Source organism: Seriola aureovittata, chromosome 23, assembly GCF_021018895.1.
Source record: "Seriola aureovittata isolate HTS-2021-v1 ecotype China chromosome 23, ASM2101889v1, whole genome shotgun sequence".
Classification (NCBI taxonomy): Eukaryota; Metazoa; Chordata; class Actinopteri; order Carangiformes; family Carangidae; genus Seriola; species Seriola aureovittata.
Window position 1 is genome coordinate 5353430 of NC_079386.1, and position 26704 is coordinate 5380133.

General features: G+C 39.4%; 3 protein-coding genes across 5 annotated transcripts in view; 1 reads left to right on the plus strand and 2 right to left on the minus strand.

The window, feature by feature from the left end:
• pop7 (POP7 homolog, ribonuclease P/MRP subunit) overlaps window positions 1–17654 on the plus strand; it is a 31426-nt gene extending 13772 nt beyond the window's left edge. Inside the window, exons 1-2 of one of the 2 annotated variants that reach the window (XM_056368410.1) lie at window positions 15005–15233; window positions 16439–17654. In XM_056368410.1, the coding sequence (XP_056224385.1) occupies window positions 16487–16942 (456 nt within the window). In that variant the 5' untranslated portion in view covers window positions 15005–15233; window positions 16439–16486 and the 3' untranslated portion in view covers window positions 16943–17654. Of the gene's footprint in view, window positions 1–15004; window positions 15234–16438 lie in introns of those variants that run through there. The other variant, XM_056368411.1, reaches the window with a different exon arrangement.
• Window positions 5943–14380, minus strand: LOC130164029 (up-regulator of cell proliferation-like). The gene is made up of 5 exons (XM_056368401.1): window positions 14071–14380; window positions 13603–13665; window positions 13415–13493; window positions 13233–13292; window positions 5943–11305 (listed from the first exon to the last, which is right to left on the minus strand). The coding sequence occupies exons 2-5, from the start codon at window positions 13627–13629 to the stop codon at window positions 6624–6626; spliced, it is 4848 nt and encodes a 1615-aa protein (XP_056224376.1). The 5' UTR covers window positions 13630–13665; window positions 14071–14380; the 3' UTR covers window positions 5943–6623.
• A 148-nt stretch (window positions 17655–17802) lies between the features above and the next one.
• Window positions 17803–26212, minus strand: epoa (erythropoietin a). Of its 2 annotated transcripts, none has more exons than XM_056368408.1 (5): window positions 26099–26212; window positions 21252–21382; window positions 21039–21125; window positions 20643–20807; window positions 17803–19432 (listed from the first exon to the last, which is right to left on the minus strand). In XM_056368408.1, exons 1-5 carry the CDS (start codon window positions 26175–26177, stop codon window positions 19280–19282), a joined length of 615 nt encoding a protein of 204 aa, XP_056224383.1. In that variant the 5' UTR covers window positions 26178–26212; the 3' UTR covers window positions 17803–19279. The 2 variants fall into 2 exon arrangements, with proteins under 2 accessions (XP_056224383.1, XP_056224384.1); XM_056368409.1 differs by lacking the exon at window positions 26099–26212 and adding an exon at window positions 25646–26048.
• Window positions 26213–26704: the final 492 nt, after the last annotated feature.

Genomic DNA, 26704 nt, shown 5'->3' on the forward strand with positions numbered 1-26704 from the left:
TAACTGCCAAAAAGTATAAGAATAACAGCTGTTTTATGCCGGCACATTTACATGCACTCCATTGTAGTCAGTATTCAGCACTCGCTTCAGTTTGTCATTTGCTAAACTATAGTTTATAACATGCAAGTGAAAAATTAAACATATACTTTCCTCCCAGAGGCGTCCAAGATCAGATCTCTGTTCGTCCTGAATACATTCTCTTTCGTCCCTAGTACTACTGGACGACATTAGTCTGAAGCACTGGTGGTAACCTTCACTGTTTAAGTGAATGGACTGAGTATTCATATCATTGAATGTAGTCTATTATTGAGGCTTGGATACTGTGATTATTTTGTTATTGCTAGTACAAGGAATAGTGAACGATAGTAAAGTTGAAACAAGGGTTCAGTGATAGTAATGAACATACTATTGTTTTAACATTTTTACCTACTCATTGTGGATCCAAATAGAGAATTGAATGTACATGTATAAATACAGGGTACCACTTCATAGCTGTTCATCTTGTATGGTCATTGAATATTGCAAATAGCCTTTTCTTCCTCCTGCTCCAGTCTGGAATCTTCTGATTCTGGTCCAATGTAATCATAACCTCTACTATCAGTGGTGTTGAGGAGTTGTGTGCCAAGTATACAGTGATTCATTTGGTTTGTGGCACAAACATGGTCTTGGACTCGAGGATGAACTGATTGGAACTTGGTTCCAATAGGTTACTGTGACCTCACAGAACACGTTTTCGGCCTTAACTCACAATTTAACTTCAATGTCAAACCTCACTGTGGCGTCTTAATATTTTGCAAAAACACCTCTGGCTATTATTCAATGCTGTAATTCAGGAAGGGGAGATTGTGACCATATTTCCTGCTGGTTGGTGGAGGTATACAAGGTGGTAATTGTAGTTGTTCTAATGTTTCCATGTAAAATGTGTATTTCCAGTTTGGCCTCATGATGGTGCTGTTATTTCACTGTTACTATGAATACATACAGACAATGATGAACAGGTATGTGTATAATAAGCTTATCTATCACAGTAACATTTTGTTGCAGCACCTGGGTTACAGGTTTTACGGCAGAGCATAATTTTTGTTGTTGGATTGAGGGCTTTATTGACAGCAGCCCTGCAAATCAAGAGGCTACTGATGATGAGATATTAGTTTTCGTGCTATTGATTCATCTGGTCATTGAAAACAAGCGGCGCATGAGTGTGACGAAGCTAGCTCAGAGGACGTGCACTCTGACTGGCACAATGATCAGGACACGCCCAAGCAGAGAAGTTAGGGCTAATGAGGGACTCTCACAGTAAATGCTTACAAAACCTCTTGGCTGAAAAACAAAAAGTTCACACAATCATGCTGTATTGATAAGAAGCGAGTGACTGTGTTTATATGATTGCTGTGCATTTGGGTTTTGGACTCTGAGAAGTCACAGTATGCGATGTTTAAGATAGTACAGTATAAATTTGAAATAAAACAACTTTTGTTGTTGACAATACTTCCTGGAAAGTTTAAAAGCAACATGATTTTAAACTACATTTCATAAATACTTGGTTGCTAAAGACCCAAGGTATGATTTGAAAAAAGGCCCATGCATTTGCATTTATGAGTTAAGTCTGCCACTCTAATCCCCTTTTTTGTTGTCATTGCATTTGGCAACATAACTTTATAGTGCACATGATGATTTACAACATTGTATGTTGGGCATCCCTTAGGAGATATTATTATTGATGATTTCAATGACTCTCACTTTTGTTAATGGTATCATGAAAACAATCTGCCAATGCAAACTCACTATAGTCCCAAGAAAATTTCATCTGGAAAAACAACTCACCTCTAATCACCTGTGTTCTTAAGCCATGAGTTTGAAGGTGCTTTATATCTACCTAATATATCATTCACTTAAGGGAGCTTCATTTTTTTTTACACTGAGGTCTGTGTTTCCATTTATACATGATATTTCTATTTTGCATAATTATTATTTTTAGAGTTGGTGCATCTGCAGTCCTGGAAGAAGTTAGTGACTTTTTGCATCATTTTTTTATAACTAAATTTACCCTTTACTTACTTGTGTGTACAGATGTTATGACAGGTCTGGTTATGTTTTCATTCTTCACTTCCTCATGGGACTGGAAAGAGTTCTGCACTCCAATTTTTCCCTCCCTGCAAAAAGTCACAATGTAGCTCTCCACTTCACCAGCAGGAGTATCCAAAGGCTGAGACACTGTCTCGCTGCTGACATCATAGACTGTAATCGTCACAGGAGGGCAGGGAACTGTGGAAATAACAATAATAGTGTTGATGGTGATAATTTTACTTAATACTACATACAGACTTCACATCATTTAATGTATTTCTGCTGAACAACAGATTGCATAAAAGCTGACCTTTACCACCTGCATCAGTCTCTTGACAGTCACCCTTGCCGTCAAACCATGGAGTTGATGTAGTGTCCTCTACTTCCTCACAGTAAAGCTCGACAAATGAATCTTCATCACTGACTCCCTTGATAAATTAGAAAAATATACATGTGCGAATATGATGAGTCAACTCATACACATTGTTTTCTATGATAGTATTTCCATTGTATCTTTATCTTTCAGAGATGTACAAACTTGCTGTTTACCTCCATTGTGGCTTCACTCTGTCATCCCACTCCTGGTTCTGATTATTCAAACGTGTTCTCACTGGAAGTAATGAGAGACAAGTCTATAAGGCTTCATTCCCCAAGAATTATGGCTATACCAGCCTACAGCCTACCTGGCTGCAGCATAGACCCCCCACCCCTCCCGCATCACATTACCGATTCTAAACACCCACATCCTGCAAAAGGAAATGAGCTGATGAACCAGAAACAACCTAGCGCCCTTGTGGGTAAAGTCCCTAACTCGACTATTATCAAGTAGTGTGAAAGCCATCCAGAATCACAGGGGGGTAAGAAGTGAATGGTTTTACCAGGCCAATTTACTAATCACAATTAGACTTGAGTCTTTAATTCTTGGGTGTAGGCTTTGAAAATGTACAGGGTGATGCTGGGAATATTTTTCATTCATTTCTTTTTTCATTCTGCCTGAACCATAGGAACAGCTAGTGTGTTGGTCCAGTGCAGCTATAATACAGTGCTGGTTTTGGGAAATACTCTGCAGATACAAAAGAAAGGCAAGATGATGTGACGTGTTACATTATTCATTTATTGCTCCCTTCTTTCAAAGGGCAGAGCTCCAACAGCGTACAGCCATTGTGAGCACAAATACTTTGCTATATATTATCCTATTGTAAACGAATGTGTTCCAGCCACATTAATAACTGCAGTCATAATCATATCTACAGTCTGTTTCAGTCAGCTTGGACAGCAGACGCTTGCTAGTGCCACACTGTGTGATGTTGATGGGTGTTCCTATTATTCTGTCCACCCCATTCAAATAAATCAGGGTAAGTTAAACAACAGACACACCTGTTTGTACAATGCAATACAGTTTAAGAGCAAATTTCAACAAACCCTCAACTCTAGATGAATCCTCCTAGTACTGCTGTAATGGATTGCATTAGTTTTAGCTAGGTGTTCCTAATGAACTGACAACTGAGTGTATATCATCATACATATCAGCCTTCCTCTGTGGTTCAGAAGAAATGCAGATGTTTTGTAAGATAACACAAAACTTATTGGAAGGGACAGCAAAAGTAGTTCATGAAAGAGAAAGAAAATAGACCCACGTCCTGTAAAAGAAAATTGGCTGTTAATCCGAACACGAGCATTGATCAGAAACATTAAAATGATAGCCAGTGCTCCTGTGGGAAAGTATACTCAACAGTTAAGCACCCAAAAAAGCCTCAGCCTCTCCTTGCTGAGCCTGCTTCTGGTCGTACATACTTCACAGTAATACCCAACAAAAACATAAAGCACAGAAATCATTACAATAATGATAATCACGTTTTCTTTTGCACCTCCAACAATATTATTATATCCTAAAATATAATCCTTGTGGCAGTCACAGCTCTGCAGTATCACATTGCATTACTAATCAGTTGTCCAAATAGTAGCTATATTGTTCACTGACAAAACAAAAGCAAATAGAAAACCACCTTTGTAGAAAATACTCACTCACTCATTTATGCAGGATTCGAAGATGAAGAATTTGTCCTGTTGCTGTCGATCAAGCACCAGACCTCCCTGTGTATGACAATGCAGTTCTGTAATGCAGGCCCTTCCTTAAATACTGCTGGTGAAGCCACTTTCACTTTTGATATAAAGATCATGTGGTAGAAAATTATAAGAAATCAATGAAGCATGGGAATCTCATAATGTTGATGACACATTTCACCATGAAATTAAGCATCAAGGTAAACTCCAGGGTTAAATTCAAAGTTGAGTTTTCACACTGACATTTCAACACAAACATAAATTTTACTAAGGTCTAAGTAGGCACTGTAAGAAAGAAAAGCTGAACTCAAACAAATACTAAACAAAAGGTTAAGGTGATTTATTTGACTGGACTTCATGGACTGATTATGGGAATTTGGATTTAACTCGTGTGGACTTGAATGTATGAACTAGATTTTAGAATGAGCCACCACAAATACATCCCAAGTAAACAAAATGAATTGAGGAGCTTAAAGCTGAAAACTGTTAAGCATACTTTCTGTTCCAAGACAACAAAAGACTGTATGTACCAGACTGTTATTCACAGTGTGTTACAGCCAAGACTGGTAGAAACTTTCACATACATGACTCACTTAAATGAGGGCAATAATCTAATATAGAAGAGTATGAGCAGCCATTTGCAGCTTTTATTACCTAGGTAACGTTAATCTGGATTCTGAAAAGTTCCATTTCATTGTATATGGTCACACACTTAACCTCGTCACACGGTTTGGGCTGGAGTCAAGTTTATTCTCATTTCAGCAGACCTGAAAACTGTGGTCAGTCTGTGGTAAAACAAGATGACTTCATGCACACAGTGAGGTTATCTAGATCCGTGTGAGGTCACATAATTTAACGCCCCACAATAGCAAACATACACAAAGACAGTGACACATACACTCACACATTAATCTTCAGCTTGGTCTCCTTTGTGAAGCTGCACCTGTTGTTTTGTTTTGACATTCTTTGCTGAATTCAAAAACTCAAAACTTGATCGCAAAATTGTACCGAAGAAAATAAATTTTACTCAAGTAGAAGTTAAATTACTCGTGTAAAAATGTACTCGGATGTAAGTCACTTTAAATATTAAACATTACTGTGTTACATTTTTTAAAGGAAGAAGAGGAGGGGTGAACATATGGTGATAACAATAACATAAGATAAAACTATTGAATTAAAGAACATCTTTAGGCTACCAGGCATATACAATAAACATATGATGTGCATACAACTGATAATTACACATATACACTCTGTTTGAAGTTTACTAGGGACACCTAGCTAAAACTAATGCAGTCTAATACAACAGGTTTTCAATTTTGATATTGTTAAAACAGAGATTAACAACAAACTCCACAACAGCTGCAGCTGACAAACAGACAAAACACTACATTGCTTGGCAATGCAGTAGTTGTTGATGCTGTACAGTGTTGCACACACGTGTCTCAACGTCACTCTGCGTCTATTGCACCACAAAGGTCTCCATAATCATCTTGAAATCTTATCTAGGTCTCTTGCATGGCAGGTGTGTTAGATTTGGGACATTTGCCGTAGTACATTCTAAACAGCAGCTTCTGATTTGAATCTTTACATTTGTGACGTTCTCACACATTTAATCATAACTTCATCATACGGCTTCTGTTTCTACTGTGAAATGATTTCGACTTCAAATGTAGCAAAGTAAAATACTTGAGTTAAGAAATACTTAAGTACGAGTAAAGTTACTAATTCTTGAAAATACTTTTATGTAATTTATTGCTTCCACCCCTACATTCTGATCAAGGAAACATTAATGACATTCATAGCCAGACTGCTGATTTTGTTCCTTTATTGACTCAGTTAACAGAAGTAAGTAATGTATACATGTTGACAACACCAATATAGAATGAATGATATTTTAATTCCCTTGGAAGTGCAAATATTTGGCACCAGATACTTAAATTAAATAAAAACAAGAGATTCTGAATTCAAAGACAATCACACGCTCATTAAAAGATAAAGAAAAGAAAAATAATACTCATGTAATGATTATATGTTAAACAAACTTAATTACATTTTACAACACTGGAAATGTAAATATTTTGCATCAGATACTCCACAAAACAAACTGATCTTTTAAAATATATAAAATGATACACATAAATATTTTAATATCTAATACGTCACTAAAAGTAAAAGCAAAAATATCATTTAATTTGGTATCTTCCTCACATGTACATTGACTGAGAGAATCAAGAAGTGTTTAAAACTGAGCTCATCAACATTAGAATAGAGTTAAAGCTGATTATTTTTATTTAACATATGACATCAATCTTGGATGAAGGTGAGCACTGACTGCAGTGTTTGTTTTATATTTTTATATTGCCCCATCAAAAGTTTTAGTTTTTTAATGTCTAATTAACAGGAAGATGAAAATGTCCATGAGAGAATAATGAATGAATCAATGTAATGAGGAGAATGTGAACCTCTGTAAACACACAGCATGTAGTCTCTCACTTGATGTTAAATGACTCTCTGAGACTCTCCTCTGCCTGCTTATGTGTGATATTTTTCCAAGTTTTAGGAACATCAGCAGGCTGTGCATTATATGCTTCTGCAAACATACTGTTAAACCTTGCCAGTATGTATTTCCAGTAGTCTGATGCCTGAAGGCTTACATCTGGAGGAATTTTCCAGTCTGGAAAAATTTCTTTGTAATACTTGTAAGGATACCATTCATTGTTTGTAGCATTACAGCGGAAATTGGTGTCACTGTTCACAGAGGATGTGCATATGTCAATGACAAGTTTTTCTGTCTGGTACCATCGATATCTACCAAGACCCTCTGGCCGATGCAGTGAAGCCCAGTGCTCAGTATGGGCTTTTCCTCCCGCCTCACAGGGCACTGAACAGAATGGACACTGTTTACCACATCCCATCAGTCTGGTGAAAAGCTCATTCTGGGGATTCACATGAAGATGTTTTAGTATCATCTGGATATTTGTTTTTTTGAACTCTTCTTTAAGAGCTTGTCCCATCTCATTCACACTCTCTGTGAACCAGTGAGCAAACTGCTCCTGGTTTGCTTTGTTCAGAATCATGAAAGCACCAAGAGCATCCTGGGAAATGACCAGTTTATCTCCAAGTTCCTGACACACATGATCAACAAATGTCTTCAAGTTGCCACTCTTTTTCATTTTTGCCTTGCGGATAGCATCATTTATGCTGTTGATACTTGACTGAAGATGTTGAGACTGAAACCAATATGTCTTTAAACCCTTTGAGAAGTGAGTCACTATCTGGTCGAGTGTCCACTTCTTCACATATTCCTCATATGAGCAAATGTAGCTCAAATACTTTTCAAAATTATCCTTTGAAAGTAAATCCAGTAAAAGTGAATACTGGAAGGATATTCTTGTGCTGAACTGTTGTTGTGTCAGCATCTCACCAATGATATCAGGACCCAGGGAACGGTTGATGAAGTCCTCGACTGCAGGCTTCAAGCATCGGTTGGTGAATTCCTCTGCTTTCTTCTGGCACTGGTCTCGTTTATGAAACACATCTTTAAAATCAGCACAAAACTTCCCTTTGTTTTGATCCAGACATCTGTAAGGATCATTCACATGTAGGAAGTCTTCGTGCATTTTCTGAAATTTTCTGGCTGCAACTCCACAGATGTGTTGTTTTAGAGAAACTTCGAACTCAATGCCTGTCTTTACATCCTGATCGTTTTGCAGCCTCTCATCAATCATGTGTAGCATCTCCTGGATGTAAGTGTCAGAGTAATTGTTTTTTCTATTGACTTTTTGAGTCAAAAACTGAAAACAAACAGCGATGATACTGTCAGCCATCTTTTGTACCATCATGATGTGATCTTGCCCGCTCATCCATTTGCTCACTTGGTGTTTAACTTGTTTACAGAATCCCTCCTCTGTATATTTGAAAGGCATTTTGCCACAATCTTTCAGTCTTTTTTTACTCAACAACTCACATGCATGACTCCCCTTGTGTGACAGATTTAATCTCAGGTAGTAGGATACACTGGTGAAGACATCTGTTGCCTTTTGTTCAGAAAAAGACAGTTTGTTCACTGTTTCATTCCACATCTTCTCAAATTCCTTGTCCAGCTCTTGATCTCTCATCTGGACATTCTTCTTCCGACATTGATCAATCAGTGCGCACACTGCCTTTTCAATTTCTTTTGTGTGATTTTCCTTGATTCTATCAAGTTCTCTCATTCCCTGTTTGATTTCTGCTGCTGCAGTCAGCTGATGAAACACAGAGTTCTCCATTTCTCGTCGAAGGCTCTTTACACTGTTTGCAAAGTCCTCTTTGTATCCTTCTACTAAATAGATATGACCCTCTGTTTGCTTGAAGTACTTTGTCAAATTTTCAAGAAGCTTTGTCTCCCACTTAGACAGCACTGTGGAGGCTTCACTTCTCAAAGACATGAGAAGATCTTTCATGTCAGCTATTTCACACTTTGCAGCAACTGTGCCGAAATTTGAAATTCTTGTTTCAGCATTTGTAACCCACTTGTACATGTCTTTTCTGAATTCCCATTCCCATTTGTTGGATTCTGTGCATAGCCTCATGTATGCATCAGCCACTAGACTGTTTCTGAAGCTGAAGATGAAGTTTTCATGCTTTACTGCATTCCACAGGCTTGACATCCATTCTTTAATCGCTAAGATATCATTAGCAGATGAGTCACATTTTCCCAGTAGATGGATGATGTTTTTCTTGAGCTCATATACAGCTTCGCTGTACCCTGCATTGACCGGTGCCATTGGTGGGTTTCCATTCCAGAGTCCAGGAATGTACCAGTTCCCAGTATCTGGACTGTACTCCATCACATCCGTGAAGCTCTTGTTCTCCTCTTTCTTTTCCATTTTGGCGGCTGCCTGCGTCATCTCATTTAACTGTTGCAAGAGCAGTTTCCTGTCTCTTAAGTTCTTATCATGGGCTGAGACATCTGATACATTCTGATGAACAAACTGACATTTCGGCTTTTTGCCCACCTCTTTCATCCTGAGAAAAGCGTGCACAACTATTTGCAGGATGTCCTTCATTTCTGTTGAATTCTCCATTGCAATATTGATGATGGTGATATCACTCAGCCCTATGACAAGTGTTGCAAGCTCATTGTCATGTTCATGGCTATCATCCAGTTGCGCAAGCTCTGGTGACTTTAAGCCCTCAGTGTCAATGATCACCATGAAGTCACAGTTGAGCACTTTTCTGACATCTTCATTGATTCTGATGAGCAACATAAAAGCACCTCGAGTGCATCGACCACTGCTGACTGCAAACTGCACTCCAAACATGGTGTTAAGAAGAGTGGACTTTCCTGTGCTCTGAACTCCAAGAACTGTGACTACCAGTATCTTGTTCTTGGGAGACACCAAGTCATGGAGCTGAGAGAGAACATCACTCACCCATCTGAGAGGTATGTTGGAAGCATCTCCATCTACAAGCTCAAGAGGAAATCCATCCAGCAGCAATCCGGCACAGAGTTTGGGCAGATGCTGTAACTGTTGACGTGATGGGTCTGTTACTGGAAGGGAAACTGAAGCTTCATACATCTGACCCATTTCACGGAAGAAGTGTTCAGTCCCCAGTGAGCTGTTGGAAAGTTCTCTGTCAATGTCTTTAATTTCAATTTTGTTCTCAGAATTCTTGCATTTCTTTTTGTACTGTTCCCTGAGGTCCGATAGTTTTTCTCGAGACAGGTTATCAAGATTTATTCGCATCCATTTCAGGAAATAACATCTCTCTGTCCCTGGGCTTGATATTGCATTGATGAAGCATGTCATTGCAATTGATATTTCATAAGAGTTCTGTTTCTTCCTAAGTTTTTCTTTCTGTACCTGAAGATCACTTTTGTACATTTCTATGTTTTCAGACCCAACTTTTCGAAGCCGAAATTCTTCCTTCTCTAAACTCGTCAGGTCTTTCCATATTTGTCCTTGCAGGGGAAGCTGTTCTACTTTGTATTTAAGGGTGTTTTGAATTTCTGCAGTGATGGCATCTGCATTTTTCTTGGCAGTCTGGCACTCTGGACAGTCTTCATCAACCAAGATTCCCAGTTCATGGGCAATGTCAGCCATCTGCTCTATGCACATCTTCATCTTTGAGTTATCAACTACATCCTTCACTGTTTTCCTCAAATTTTTGACAAAGTCTGCATCATTTTTTTGCTTAGTCTTAATAAGGATGTTGTTGTTTGTCAAGCCCAACTTTATTGCAACTTTTTTTAGAGAATTTAAATTGAAGTGCTTGCTTTGATGGTTACCCACCAAGAAGATCTGTGCCTTGTGGTGTTGGTTAGTAAGCAGCTTGCAGTCAGTGTCCAAATTGTCAAAGAACACAAAAACTGCAGCAGATGTCTGACACAAAAAAGAAAACTGTGTTTCAAATGAAGTAATGTCCCCTCGAAGGTTAGCTACAGCTACTGGCTCACTGAAAATATCAATGTTTTTGTTTCCACAAGGAAGGTACCAAGTAATTTCAGTCAGTCCATCAGATATTCTTCTTGGACTGTCGCCACACTCCATGTTACAGTGAACAAAGGTGTCATGGTACTGCTGAGAATTGCTCAGAAGCTTATTGAGAATCTCTGACTTGGACAAGGAGCATTCCCCCAGTCTCACAAAGGATATCATTGGAAGCTCAGAGAGAACAATTCTGTCTTCAGTAAAACCCTTGGATTGTGAAAGTGACTGAGGTCTGTATTTTTTAACAATATCCCTCAAGGCCCAAAGCATGAGTGTGCACTGTTGAGTGTCACAATTAGGGAGCAGCAGTGGCACAGAAAACTGACACATAGACATTTTGAGTGCCATCTCCTGCTGTACAAAAGCATCAGAACACAGAAAGAGAGCAGTGATGATGTCGAGGGGGTTCATCATGTCACCTGAGTTTGGACTGTCGAGCAGATTATCAAAATTTAACCTTGTATTCCCTGCCACAGCACTACTGTCAGATTCACATTCTGATGTACGCTTCACATTCCTGGCTGTCACATTAACCATCATGAGTTTCTTCAGGAAATACCATGGAATATCTGATTGACACTTGGCAGGTTCATCAGTAATGGTCCTCTCATCAATCTGAAGTATTTTGCTCAGTGATAACTTCTCTGTGTAGTGTTGCTCCAACCCCAGGTCTTCGAGTAAGCTCTCCAGGGGTGTCTCTGTGGACATGAAGATGCTTGTTATTTCAAACCAATCATAGGTGTTTTAAGGATAGCAGATCAGGTTGACAAGAGATGTCAGTAATGAGTTGATGTAAAGCAATTTTATTATCCTTCAAAAATAAAATGAAATCCTGAAATCTTTTACTTTACTCATTGTAATAATTGTATTGATTCTACTTGCTTTTGAAGTCAGTAATCAAAAATATTATTTGAAAAAAATCAATGTTGTTGAATTTGTATCATTATAGCAAAAGGTAAAAAATAATAAATAATTTGATGATCAAGGTATTTAAGTCGATACAAAAAACAATTACCAATGCAAATACAACTATAATGACAAAACAGGCAGCTGGCTGCTTTCTAATCCACAGTATCTTATAGAAAATTAGAGTGAAAATTAAAATTTAATATGAAAATGAGAATAAAAAGTACATTTCCAGTTAGTTGGTTAGCTGGAAAGATGCCCCAGAAGTAATCCCTGTTCAAAATGTGTTTCTTTAAAGGATACACACGCTGGTGTTATTGATTGTTCTCGCCTATTTATTGAAGCTTGAAGTTAGAGAAAGGTACACAGTGAATTAGCTGAGATGAACCCACATGTATTAAATATAACACTGCAAATTCTCCTCAATCACATGTGTGTAACCAAGCAAACAACACTAAGAGATAAAGGCTGTTTCCAAAACTGTTTCTATTTACCATTATGTCCAGTATTTTTACCTTTCACCATTTCTTTTCTGAATAACTACTGAATTTTTTGTGGAAAAATTTATGAATCAGTGCACTGAACAATACTACAATGGAATTAAAGAAACAGTGTACATTGGTTTATATAACTTTCTGCTAGTAACCCCATAATGCAATGTGCAGCACTTTATAAATGCAAACAGTAGGGTGACAAACCTTTCAGATTTTATGATTGATTAATTTAAGCTTTGATTTATTTAAGAAAATTGTGAGCATATGACAGCAATGACTGAGCCTCTCCATTACACTGCATGCCACAGCATTGCCCAGACTAGACACCAGGAAGATAGTGGATTGAAAATGGAGGAAACTCTTTTTTTTTTTGTTGGAGATTGTAACTTATTGATTGTAACAACTATGCAAATGCAAAATGAATGCATCATGCTGCTCAAGAAGAGATTTGGGGATATGTGGCTGATAAGGTGAGAAGTTAAGGGACAGATTTCAGTGGCAGTATTTGAACAAAGAGGAGGTGGCTGAGTAATTTGTGCACATCAAGTCAGAGGGTCTACCGGCAGATTTGTTCAGAAAGTCAGCGGGGCAGTATTGACAGAAATTCATTTTAAAAGTCTATACGATGATGTCAGGATGACTCAGCACCCAGCTGAAATTAAGAAATTATCAGCTACATGCTAGGCATAATGACATATAACTAATTATACTTATTTTGTAAACTGTAAGGCAATCCTTCCCTACTGTTTGTAACTGTATGGACTGACTTATGAGAAACTGGAAATACTGGCCAACATTTTCCCCCTTCTGTCCACTAGGTGTCTTCAGTGACTTGCCGTTGGATATTTGGCTGCCATGATCTTTACAAATGTGAACATTTGACAACAGTCCTGTCCTGCATGTGCTATTTGTTGAGTTGTTTCTCTGTTCAGCTAGTAAAGTCTCCTGTTGGTGTCAGCTACTGCTGCATCTGCCTCCCTTCTGTCTGCACTTGGATCCTATCCACTAGTCCTGTTAGAACACAAATTATCATCCCTAAGTATCATTTTACCTAAGTTTGTGTTTGATTTACCCAAATTATTCCTTTTACTTACTCTTCTTTTTTAGCCCTTCAAAGAGTGAAAATGTGTCTGCATTTGTACTCTGGGAAGAAATTGGTGACCTTATGGCTACTTTTCCCCACAATTTGATTTGCTCTGATTTGAATTGATTTTCTTTTACTTACTTGTATGGACAGACTTGTTGCTGGCATGGCAGGTTGTTATCTTCATGGTAGAGTTTGGCACTGTGTAAATAAGAAAAATGATAATGGTAACATTGTGAATGATTCAGCTTTAAACTACCAACAGTGCACAGCAAACAGTGCCTTTTGTTCTGAATAATAGATTGCATGAAGCTGATCTTTACCACAGTCACCCTTGCTGTCAAGCCCTGGTGTTGATGTGTCGGCACAGTAGAGGTCAACAAATGACTCATCACTGCTTCCCTTGATAAATGAGAAAACATACATTTTCAAATATAATGAATCAACTCATTATCCCTTAGACATTATCTTGTAGGACAGTCAATCCATTGTATCTTTATTAACTGTTTACCTCCATTGTGGCTTCACTCTCAGTCATCCCACATTTGGTCCTGATTATTTAAACAAGTTCTCACTGAAAGTAATGAGAGACAAGTCTATGAGGCTTCATTCTCCAAGCATTATAAATATCCCAGCCTACGTACAGTAACTTACAGAATGGACCAACAGGGGTGTGTGCTGATCACAGTGTGTGTGTTCGGTTTAAAAAATGTTTTCCTTCTAGGGTGACTATTAACAAAGACCCCCACCTCCACCCCTCCTGCATCACCTAACTGAATCAGTCATTAAACCAAACATGAGCAGAAACAACCCAGCGCCCCTGTGGGAAACCCCTGAACTGTTATCATGCAGTGGTCTCAACTAAGAGATATATGAAATATGCTTAGCGAATACGTAAAAATGTTGTATTAGTTTTTCAGGTCGTCCCATCAGGCACATAATGGAAAAACTAATAAAACAATAACATATAGCAACCTACCTTTTGTAGAGGAGATTCATCCATGGCAAAACTGCATTCTTTCAGCCATTCAGTTATGCAGGATATATAGATTTAGTATTTGTCCTGTTTCTGTCAATGAAGCACCACCCTTCTCTGTGTGTGACTATACAGTGCTGCAGTGCAGACCCCTCCTTTTATTCTGCTGGTGAAGTGACTTTCACTTTTGGTTTTTGTGATCATGTGGTTTCCCGGAAAGCAACATTCTGTTACAGTACTTTCAAGAATGAAACTTGATGAAGGTCACCTCAGATGGTGTAGTGCATTAAGATGTTTTTCCCTGTTGTATTGCTGAATTAAGACAGTTTAAGAAATCAATGTTAAAACCATGGGAATCATACAACGCTGATTATAGGCCTGTATTTTCACCATAAAATTAGGCATCAAGGTAAACTTCAGGTTTAATTCAAGGTTCACACCGTTTTATTAAAAAAATGCAACCATTTGCTATAAGTAAGACAGCAGTGTTAGAAAGAAAATGTGTGCTGTACAGCTGAACTTTCATAGGCTTATTCTGAACGATTGTGCAATAACATATCTATAGAAAATCCTAAGTGGTATTAAACATTTTTTCTTTTATTACTAAAAAAAAGGTCAACTATTAGCTGTAAAATGATGACATGCCTTTGCAAGTAACTTCAAATCATTCTTTTTGAGATGACAGAGGGTATTTACAAATGTATATGAATCTTAAATTTTGGGCGTTTTACCAGGGATGTTACAAGTGTTGTGAATCAGTGTCAGCAAAAAGCGGTGTCATGAAGAATGATGATTGGTTAGAGTTATTAAGAATATCAGGGTAAGCCAAAAATTGCGTGCCTTTGCTGCTGCGGTGAAATGAAGGCGGCGTCGCCATGTTTGTCTGCACCAAAACATTTGTAGAGTGATTTATTGTATGTATCATAATGTCGTTTAACTCTCGAACTAATGTAAGGCGGGGACATAAGTCCGCAAACAGCTGTGGACTTTTCTCCGGTCGTGCGGACGCGCACGCCGTACAATGCCAGTAATATATTACTTCCGGAGCACGCAGAAAATAAACAGCCCGTTTGGCTAAAGCGAATGTCGTCCTTACAGACAAGCATGAACCCCAGATATTAGCAATGAGATAAGGCAGCTTTGACACTTGAATCCATCCTCCGAAGGTAAGTGAGCTCATCATAAACCCTACGCCACTCAAAGTATTGACGCTTCATCGTAAAATTACACGGTTAACTGGTTAACTGAGCCACCGTTGCTGGGCTCAGTAGCGTTTGCTAAGGTTTGACTAGCCTCACTTGTGATCAGCGGGGTACTCTGAGGTTTAACCATATAGCCTATCTCTGTTGATTTAAGCGCTGGTTTTCCTCCAGACAGACACTGTATCCTTCTTGTAAGGCAGGAGACATCTGTGAGATCAATAATATACATTTGAAGATGCTACAGCAACGCTGCATCACCCAGTGGCACAAGTGAGGCTAACGTTACTGTTAGCCTAGCCCGTGTCTCTACAGCTCTGAGACATAAGGCAACAGGAAGAGTCACTGTTAGGCTGAAGCTGACACCTGCTGCTGATGCCCTTAATATTAATGTAAAGAATATACATCTTAAAAATGCCATTAGTAGTGTTAGGCTTGTTATTTGCTCATACATTTGACTTCTTGACTGATCCATTAATTGCTAGGTCTATGAAATGCTATGAAAATAGTCAAAAATAGCCACCACAATTTGGCACAACAAGCGCAAGGTGATGTCTTCAAATGTATTGTTTTGTCCAACCATCATCCAAAACTCAAAGATAGTTGGTTTTTAATTAAATAAAACAAAAGAAGTAAGTCATCACATCGCAGAAGCTGGAATTGAGGAATATTCAACATTTTAAACTCAAAATTGTTACTTTATTTCTGTTAAGTTAATTGACTTACCATTGCTGTTTTACTGTAGTAATCACAGAAGAGTTACTGCAGCGTATTTATGATGTGGAGCTGAAAAAATAGCCAGGTTATAAAAAATTAATCAGCAACCAATCTTTCAAGCATAAAATGCCAAACATTGCCTAGTTTAAATTTTCTCAGTGTTGCTTTTCCTTGTCTTAAGTGATCATATACTTTGGGTGTAATATTTTGGGGTTTATGTTCAGATATACATGTTTCTTCAGATTTTGGGAAATTGTGATTTTGTTTTTTGTTTACAATTACTTACATTTTATAGAACAAACAATTATTTAAAAAAAATAAATAAAAGAAAATCAGCAAATTTACAGATCATATAAAAATATTTGGAGCTCCAAATAGAATGATTGTTTACTCAAAGGTGTTGTTGATGTACTTGTTTTAAATTTCATCAGTTTCTATCTATTTTATTTCCACAGATTCATCATTTGGCCCCAGCATCAGCATCCACTGACACTCAGAAAAACATGACAGAGCAACGCAACCCAGGGATGTCCTCAATCCCCCAGACAGCCCCAGTGCACACCGACTCGACCTCCCAGGCTGTAGAGATGGACCCAGTGGAGTACACCCTTAGGAAGCGCCTCCCCCGGAAGCTACCAAAGAGGCGGAACGACGTCTATGTCAACATGAAGACTGATTTCCGGGCTCAGCTAGCACGTTGTCAGAAGCTTTTGGAAGGTGGGGGTCACAGGGAGATCTGTGTCCACGGCCTGGGCCTTGCCATCAACAGGGCCATCAACATTGCCCTTCAGCTGCAGGCCAGCAGCCAGGGTGCGCTGCAACTGGCAGCCAACACCTCTACAGTGGAGCTGGTGGATGACCTGGAGCCTGAAGATCCCGATGAGGCCGGGGAGCCCATGACGCGTACACGTAACAACTCGGCAATTCATATTAAGGTTTTCTACCCTGACCCTCAGTGACCTGAATAGAGGTATGCTCAGTGTGTCAGACAGTCCTATTTGTTTCCTCATAAACTAGTAGATCAGAAAACATTCTCTGTTGGGACAGTTTGTGTGGGGACCTATGACGGCAGCAGAGGACTGCAGAATGGTAGACAAGTATACAGTGTGTCTGTATCAGTGAATTATGTCATAATGGACAGCCTTAGTTGACTGGATATACTGTGCTGTTACTTTTGTCATGTATTGTGTCCTGCCTTTAAGTTTGCATGTCTTGAAGCAACAGTGGTGTTTTCCTGGTGAAACCTTGATGTAATTTAATATTTGAAGACATGGCTGTGCCAAATGTACAAGTGTCTTTAATTTTAAGAGACCCAAGAGTCCGTGCAAGTGTTTAGTTTCATGTCTGTGTTTTCAAAGATTCCATAAAGCAAAAAGAAAAAGAGGAAATCCAAAGTTTATATTTCAAGCAGGTGTTGCTGAAGATGTCCACTAGATGTCAGTAGTCGACTACACATAGGCATGCCAGGATGTTATCCCTCTGCAAGCTAAGCTGTATGGCACCATGTCACAATCCATTCTCAAAACTGGTTTAGAGCATGGGTTCAGCTGAGGGTCATATCATTGAACTGCTGGTGTTTTTTGTTTTTGTTTTCCTAAAAATGGATGTGGTAGACTGTTTTCAGGAAGATGATGTATTTGTGGATAAAAATAAAATTTTCTGGATATTATACATACTGAACGTATGTTTCTTTAACTATCAACTCTGGATCATGGGCAGGATACTCAGATCAGGATGTATTGAGGCCTCTTTCATTTTTGATTTTTCACAGTGGTATGGATACCCTATTACAATCTCACATTCCTCCAGTTTCCAGGTTAAATGAGTTGTGTTCAGCATCTGAACCATCATTGCTTGATTGTTAACTCCACTGACCTGACCAAGACAAAGGTAATGAATGAAGTGGACAGACTTCCCCTTGTTGTGTTTCCATCTATCCTTTCTTTATCCAAGAATAATATTTTGTATTTAAATAGCAAATTATACAGTGATGGGACAAAACACAAAAACAACAGGAAAGAAAACATGTACAAACATCCTTAAAAACATCTTGCACTTACACAACAAGATATAAAAATACGGAAAAAAACAAGGAAGAACATTTAACTAATCTGAAATAGTTGAGCTTCCATTTTATAGAAAGCCTCAAGTTCCCAGGACTGACTGATTGCCTGTCTGCCGTTTGATGACGAACAATAGAGGGAGGGAGGAGACAGTGTCTGATTCTGGAAAACTATTTGCAATTACAGCCTCACAGGATGTTAATTGTAAAAGCCAAACATCATTTTTCCAGACAGTCTAGCTATCAGTGTGTAGAGACTGGTTGAGTGTTGGTTAGGCAGCAACAAAAACACAGATAATGACAAAACAGCTTCACAGTTCTCATGTAACCTCTGCATCAACTTTTTATACATTTGTTCTGTTATATGGATGGGACATGGAGCAGTGTGACACTGTAACAGCTAATCAGGTACATACAGTCTTTAAAAAAAAAAAAAAAAAAAAAAAAGGAAGTCAGCAGCGTGCCATTGCAAATGATGTTAACAAACACCTTTGCAAATGTATTCAATGAGAACATGGCAAGAAAAGCCCAACTAAAATCTTAAAGATCCAACGCTAAAAAAAACAAAGACTTGAGCTTTAAAGTAGAAAATCTGTATAAATAGTAATTACATAACTTTTAAAAATATATTAGAATAAAAAAACCAATGAGACTAATGTTTCTGTGAGGCATAGTTGGAAAATGTTAAAGGCATGAGGCCTCTTTCATTTTTGACTTGTCGCAGTAGTATTCGAAATGAATACCCTGTTGCAACCTCACATTCCTCCAATTTCCAGATGAAATCGATATTTTCTGGGTTAGGGTTAGAGAGATGAGTTTAGGGGTCAAACTCACTGGAAACAAACACATGCACACGACATGCACACGACATGCAGATTTAAACTTGCAGTCACACAAACTCACACAAACAAAAGTACATCCACACACAAAGTGCAAGAGAGTGCCAGTAGAACAGCTTTTGGAGCAGTGCTTCCCAAGGGCCTCATTTTGGTCAGTGTGTGCTTCACCATGTCCAAGTGTCACATCTACACTCCAAGGTGCAATCATCTCCTGTCCATCCACAGCCAAGCTCGGACTGTCCTTTCCTTTCAGCTTCCTCCGCGTATGTGAGGATGGCTGTATCTTTCTTTCCACACCGCTTCCACCAGTCAGGGTGCAGGTCAACAGTGTCAAGTCCCTCTTCTTGCCTTTGGAAACACAAATTAGCTTTGCCTGGAGTAGGGAGATCAGCCGATCAGCTGACATCTTGCTGACAAGCCTGTGCATCCGAAAGGAGGAGGCGCACTTTGCCTCGCAAGAAATTGACATAGACTTGAAGCAAATCTGCTGCTGAGGACACCGTCCATGTTCCCTCAAGGCCAGCCGCACTTCCTGGTGGGGTATATTCCTGAAAGAGAATACAAAGGAGCGTGTTGCTCCTGCATTAATGTGGAAAATGTATATTTTTCAGGAGGAAGTTTTCCTCCTCTTTTGATGAAATCTCAGAACCCTTCATATGCTACATTTTCTCCTGCAGGAGTAAGCAAAGCAAGAAACATTTGTATTTGGTTTACAAGTTTCAGGGCATTTCTTGTGGCTTGTAAAATTAAAAATCAACCATCCATACAATCCCACACTAGCAATCTTATCTTGAAAAGTACTAAAAGATACTCTCACATGGATCGTCCCTGTATAAGCAAGACCAACATGTAGTCTTTCCAGACTTGTCAAACAGTTTGTGTCTTTTTAGTCTTGGTTTTCATGGGTGTAAGAACCCTGTAAACTGTTGACAGTTTAAAACGATGAAACATTTATTTCAAAGAACCCTGTTCCTGGACACAGACTGCTCATTCATATTCAATTTGTCTGTTCACAAGACCTCGGCTGTGTTGTCATAACTTCAGCAATCTAAGAAGCTTGTACAGCAGCTTCAGTGCCCACAGCCCAGTCACGAAAGGCTTACAGTTACACTTAGAGAATGTCCCATGACACCCCTCAGTTCTCTATTACCAGAGAAAACACCCTTATTTCAGTACAGGAAATACTGTGGCACATCCGAAGCACATCTATTGTGGGTGATCAGAAAGAATCAAACAGCAAACTTCTTTGAAAATATGGACCTGTGTTGGGCACTTAAAGGTACTGGTTATCAGCACTGCTTTTATTCTGAAGCACATTTATTGCTGCAGCATTTCCTGAACAGAAATCCAATCTTATCTTATCACTAAAAAGCTAGTACATGCCACCTAATTTAAGCTGAGACAGATAAACCACTTAGAGAGGTGGCTGATAACGCCTACAAAAGATAAGCAATGGAAGAGTGGGGTGTGTTTTCCCAGAGGAACATCTTTGACAAGAGGGGCTAGCCCGACTGAAAAGACTATCTAAACCAAATAACTGGAAAAAGCTAACAAACCTAACCTAACAAACATTTATCGCTCAAAAGGATTTAAAAAGGTTTAAACTATTTCTTTTGCTATGTGCAATTCTACATGAATATATATTTTTAATTATCATTAGGCTCTTATCATACTATTAAAGTGACAAAAGGCTTCAAGTAAGCACTGCTGCTGACACATTGTTTCTGAGTTTGTACCTCTGAACCTGCTGTTACTCACCTGGATGTTGAGACTACGCAGCACCGCATTGATGCTGTGCAGGTTTCTAATGGAGTTATCTATGTGACTGTGCAGTGCTGTGTTGGTGGCCGAGGACCGTAGCAAGCTGAGGGCCTGTTGTAAAAGCCATAAGCCAGCCTGCACCTCCTGGGCTTGCTCCAGTGCCTGACCAAAGAATGAAGAGAGGGCAAGAGTTGAAGGGTCTCAGTATGGGAGCGATAAGGAAACAAAGGAAGCAGGTAATCAGCTTTCTCATTACAAATTAACAAAAGTAACAGGTCCACAAAAAGTTAAAAGATCACACATTAAAGACAGCAAATTTCTATGGAGTTGCATGACACTTTATGGCTGATTTAAACGTGTTGTCACCTGTTTTAAGACTCAGTGGTTACTTACATTTTTCTTCTCCCAGACATCAAAGTCGACTCTGGTTTGAGGAACAGTGACAGAATCTGACAGGCTGCATCCGTCTCTACATGACTTCTAAGAAAACAGAGGGGTAATAAAACTGATAAATGTTCAGTGTGGGGGATTCCAGGGGCCGCAGTATCGCTCCAGCAGCCTTCACCTGCTCTTATGTCTTAGTGCATGCATACATTTTCCTCTCACCATAGCGACTTCTGCGTCTCGTGCTTCTTTAATGAAATGGTTCAGGACCCTCAGGTCACAGATTGGCCTCAGTGGGGACGGTAGGCCTGGCCGGGTCCACTCCAACACTATCAACAGCAAGGCAAGCAGTCCTGCCGTCACAGATACACAGACACAGTCACTCAAAGGCTGCTGGGCATTGAAACAGAATGAAAACAAGCTCATTTGTGCTAATAAGTAAACAGCAGCCGTGAGACAACATTTCAGACCCCTTTGATCTCCATGTATTTATGTGGACTCAGGTTTAAGTCATGATAATAGACTGACACAGTCTGCTAAAAGGAAGCAAGACACTTCTTATCCACACCATGCTTCATGATTGGGACATGCACCCATGGCTCTAGTCTGTTACAGTATCCTTCATACAATTGTCACATTTAACTTTTGTCTCCTTTGTCCATAGAAAGCCGCTTGAGTGGCTTCGCATGGATTTTATAGGACAGGATCCCAAAACAGAACAGAGGTAAGGAAAAGTTTTACGGTTACAATAATACACAGACCAGCTACGGTACATCTGAACTATGCGACATTACAGCATCTGCTTTGGTCCAAGCCAGTTACTCCTGTGACAGGTGACAGCCATGATTTAAAGATGTATACCCGCAGAGCTAAACCTGACCATGACCAGCTCACCCCTTCAGAAATGAATACTGCCATTATATAAATGGGATTCATTTCAACTCCACCACTTTATGAAAACTATGGATCTGTTTCAGTACGGTTTAAAACCAGAGAGAATGTCCAGCAACCAAAAAAAAAAAAAAAAACTACTATGCATTCATTTTCACAGGATAGTGATAAGTGTGGGAACAATACAAAGCAATTCACTCATCATTTGCTCTCTTTTTATCACATTTTATATGTATGAGAAGCTCAAGACCTTAGGAACAACACTTTCTTTTGTAATGCATCTGACCTGTAGGAACCACCCTCATCTCCTGACGTTAGCCATTATATATATATATATGTGTGTGTGAAAACACGTCTGGTGACTCTTCCATGCCTCTTTTTGCCAAGAGCTTCAGGGGTAATAACATATGATTTTTATTTTTTAAAATGTATTTATCTGAAAATACTAAATTCCCACGATTGCTGCCCTGTACCATCTTCACAGCCAGAGTTTATCTGGTAACATAAAAGTATGAATGAGATTATTGATCCTAACAAAGCTACGTTTTCTGTTCACCCACTGTGAGTTCAAAGGTCAGATCAATACTCTTTGAGTAGCTAGGGAAACTGCACCTTGGTAGAATTAATTACTATTATCTGGATAAATTCACTTGTCAAGACATAAGAGTGGATTTTACATTAGAAAATTAAAGGTGTCACAGACCTGCCAATATATATATATACACGCTGTTTACCGGCTGATGATTTTTAGGGCTGTTTCATGTTAAGTCATCATGATAGCATGATTCAGCATGATTAGGCACTACTTAGGCACACTTATCCTGGATTCTGAATAGAAACCTGCAAATATCATGACAATGCAGAAATGTCTGTGTCCGTGTTTAACCCTTATTACAATAGGGCTGTTCTATAATTGGACCATTAGTCAGCCTTATTCAGAAATCTAGACATTACTTCTAACCTTTCCTCAGGCAGCATAAAAGAAACTTTTAACTTTCGAACACAGCACATCTGAACTCCCAGGATATACTCGGCAATGAGAGATGTTCTGCTGTTGTGGGTCATGTGGGCATCCAGCCTCGTTCCCGATGTGCCACATGCTGAATGCACCCTTTCACAGCAGCCTGGATGTGTGACGCAAACGACTGATAGAAAACACAGATGATCTTCCCAGGCAGACAGGTCAGATACAGGCTAGATTAAATTCCCAGACTCCTACATAACTAGCACAAATTTAGCTAACCTGCAAAAAAAAGGTTAGACTCAGTTTGCAGGTTTGCAGGGATAAGAAGAAATAATGTCTAGAATTATAATACCATTACTAGAAGTACAGTAGTAGTGGTCCTTTAAGAGCTCAATAGTATAATCAGCTTAAACTCCATGCCCTCTTTTCTGCACAGTAATGACTCATACCTCTCCCCGTGTTTCACACAAACATTCTGTAAATTCTGTGTACATAGCAGTAGTGGTGCACAGTGTTCCACAACTTCCCAAGCTACTAACTGCTCCATGCCCATTAGTAACAGTGTTGCAGCCTCCGTGGTCCCCCGAGCAAGCACTTGTAATCCCTGCAGATTTATAGTGAATGGGGGTGCAACACATACACCCCAATATATGCACACGACCGGTATCATCAGGTGTGTAACATTCACTAGCACTTATGGACGTGCATTTTCAAACAGTCTCATTGAAAATGACTATTTGCCCATAATGAATGCGAGACGTAAGCACGGCAGGAAATGAGTAGTGAATGGGACAAATTATGAAGCATTTCACTCAGAGAATCCTACGACATGGCTTTGTTTTCATCCTGTTGGCTGCTAAGTGGCCATTCCACTTAAGTAAGACACTGTAATTTATCTTCTAGTGAACAAATGTACAAAAGTCCACCAGTAAATTTACCAGACTTTAAATCTTTGGACATACGGTCCTTTTCAGACCTCCTATGATACTTAACAGTATATACAAGCTGTGGAGGTCTTTCTACATCATCGTTCAAGAGTAAAACTTCAGATCAACATTGTTCACTTCTGAACCATGAACACCTAAATAATCTTTAACATATAGAAGTTTCAAAGGCAAAGTGATGTCTGCACACACAGAGTAATGGCCTCTTTTCCACACACTTTGCACTTTGATATTTGTCATTTTCCAAAACGCGGCCACTTTGTGAAATAAGTGTGTGTGACTCAGTTTGAGGATTATCTGTGACCTTTTCACCTCCGCCATTGCCTACGTGAGAATGCGTCAATCTAAACTGCGTATGCGCGCGGACACACACACACACACACACACACGCACACACACGCTTTCTCACACATACACACACATACACACACCCTCTCGCTCTACATTCTCACCACGGTGGTGGAATTTGCAGTCCAGGACTGTGGCCAAACTTAAAAGTTAACAGCTTTGTCTGCTAACATCAGCTGCCAAAACCATGTTGCTATTTTGAATTGGAAGCAGTGGTCCACAAGTGGCAGTGCTTTGGATAATGGCAAGCTTCTATCCAGGTATGTGACAGATGGTTTGGAAAGGTGAGCAGATGCTCACGTGAGACGATGCCTTTGACATGTGCTATTTTAACTAACTCATGTCAAGCGTGCACAGAAAGAGCTCGGCCATTTAGACCCACTTGCTCGGTTTGGTACTGATGGTTAAATGGCACAGAGGGCTGATAAGGAGATACTATTTTAAGTACATCTCAGTGAGGCGGTCGGTGAATGCTCTGCGACCTCCTCTCTATTTTAAACAGGTCTTCCCCATGACAGAGTGCAGAGTTGTAAATTAGTAGCTATCAGGTGACACAGGTGTGACACAATTTCCTGTTCGGCTCCGCTGGAATTCCATATAGCTGTCAGCCTTTAATAACCTTTTGCTCTTTTCTGCTGACATAAGTATGTGATGACTGTGCCAAAAACTGCACATTCAGCTTTCGCATTCAGTACCCTCCACTCTGCTGTGTCATGCTGGAGAAGAATGACTGGAGATATACTGTAATTTCCCAGTGAACTAGACAGAAAAACAAACTGGTCATCAGTTTTCTGAAACTCCTCAGGAGACCATTTTATCTTCAGGGCCTTAAACTAACAGGAAATAATGCATCTGCAGCATGTGTGGGGAATTAACCCCGCAACCCCAACAAAAATACAGTGCCTTGCTCTAGTCGGTAAGGTTCAGGACCAATATGACGCCATGTGTCAGCTTCATCAGCAGCTTTAAAAAGATTGTTTTCATAAGACTCAAGTGTCTCGTCTCCCCATTATTAAGTTTGTTCAGGGTCTTCATTTAGGAGTGATTTTTTGAAAGCTCAAATGATGAATGGCTACAGAGAAGATTATAGTTTTGCAGCACAGTCTAATGTATAGCAGTTTTCTAGGAAGTGGCATTACACAATCTATTTCCATGAACTGTGTTAAATATACAATCCCACAGCATGCAGAAATAAGTCTTAGAACAAGTAGGATGTGGTGTTTGGCAGAAATCAGGACAACTTAGGCCGAAGTATTCAAAGAAACCCAGACTTCCAGAGACGCCTCAAATACTCTAAAAAATGAGTATTCAGCCATACACACGTAGAATATGTGAATACTTAATAGCTGCAAGCTACATCCATACATCTATGAACGTGTCCTAAAGCACTAAGCATACAGACTGGTGCAGCACACAGGTAATTACACAAAGTAACGCAGCAGACTGGATAATGTTACAAGCGCTCTTACCTCTACCCGTTTTCTGCAACATTCGCAAACAGGTGCCGCATCTTTTAAAAACATTGTGAAAGAATTAAAGATTTGCACAAGCTTCGCGGCTCAAGTTAAAGGCACCAGTCAAATCCAATAAGTCCAACATACAGCCAAGAGCGCGGGACTCAGCGCTAGTCCGACCAGCGTGTAGGTCCGTGTCAAAAAAGCTCTGTGCTGCTGGTGAGAGCAGTCACCTACCAGGCTTTGCATCACCGCTGTGCTTTGGCAAAACCTTTTATTTACCTCCCCTAAGGATATAGCGATAACGTGATAGCCCGCAAGGACGAGGACGCGCCTTTTACGCACCACAGTGAGCGATTAAACATCAACCCATGCATGAAGTCGCCCTTTGCGTAAAGCGTGAAAATAGACTAACGACTAAAGCCAGTGTACAGAGAAAAAAATCATGAAGGCATGTCCATAACTCACTGGGAAACTCCATAGCGGTATCCGCATAGCCCTTCACAGGGTCCTCGCGGTTTGGCCCATAGGTCCGTCTATTGCCCATTAATTGGAAACGAAGCTCTTTTGTGGATCTCTTGCACTTATCCGGTAGGTGTTTCTAAAAACTGATCCTGTTTGATTTTTTTATTGATGACTTTGAAAATAAAGTGGCATTGTTTCTATGATGACAATCTAAACTACCTCCTCCCTTAAGGCAAAATTGTTTTCTTTCATTGTTATCCAAATAATAGCCGATCCCTGTTTATAAAACATTTGGCCTAAAAAGTAAATAATGTCTCAAAAAAGCCTTGCGGAGACTTCCCATCCATTGTTCGGATGATTTTCAGAGACGGTCATTAGAGTAGGCCCGGTATATTTAAATACACTTAAAAAAAACTGATAGTATAAATATTGATAACAACAAGTAATTTACTCCTGATTGTCAAAATCATAACATTCTTACAATAAGACCATCACTGTCATCTGCCATGGCGCATTCAGTGACCACAGAGGTCTAACGATGTGACACAAAAATAATATAAATCGACCATATTATTGTACTTTTCAACGATCTGAGACATGACAATGAGA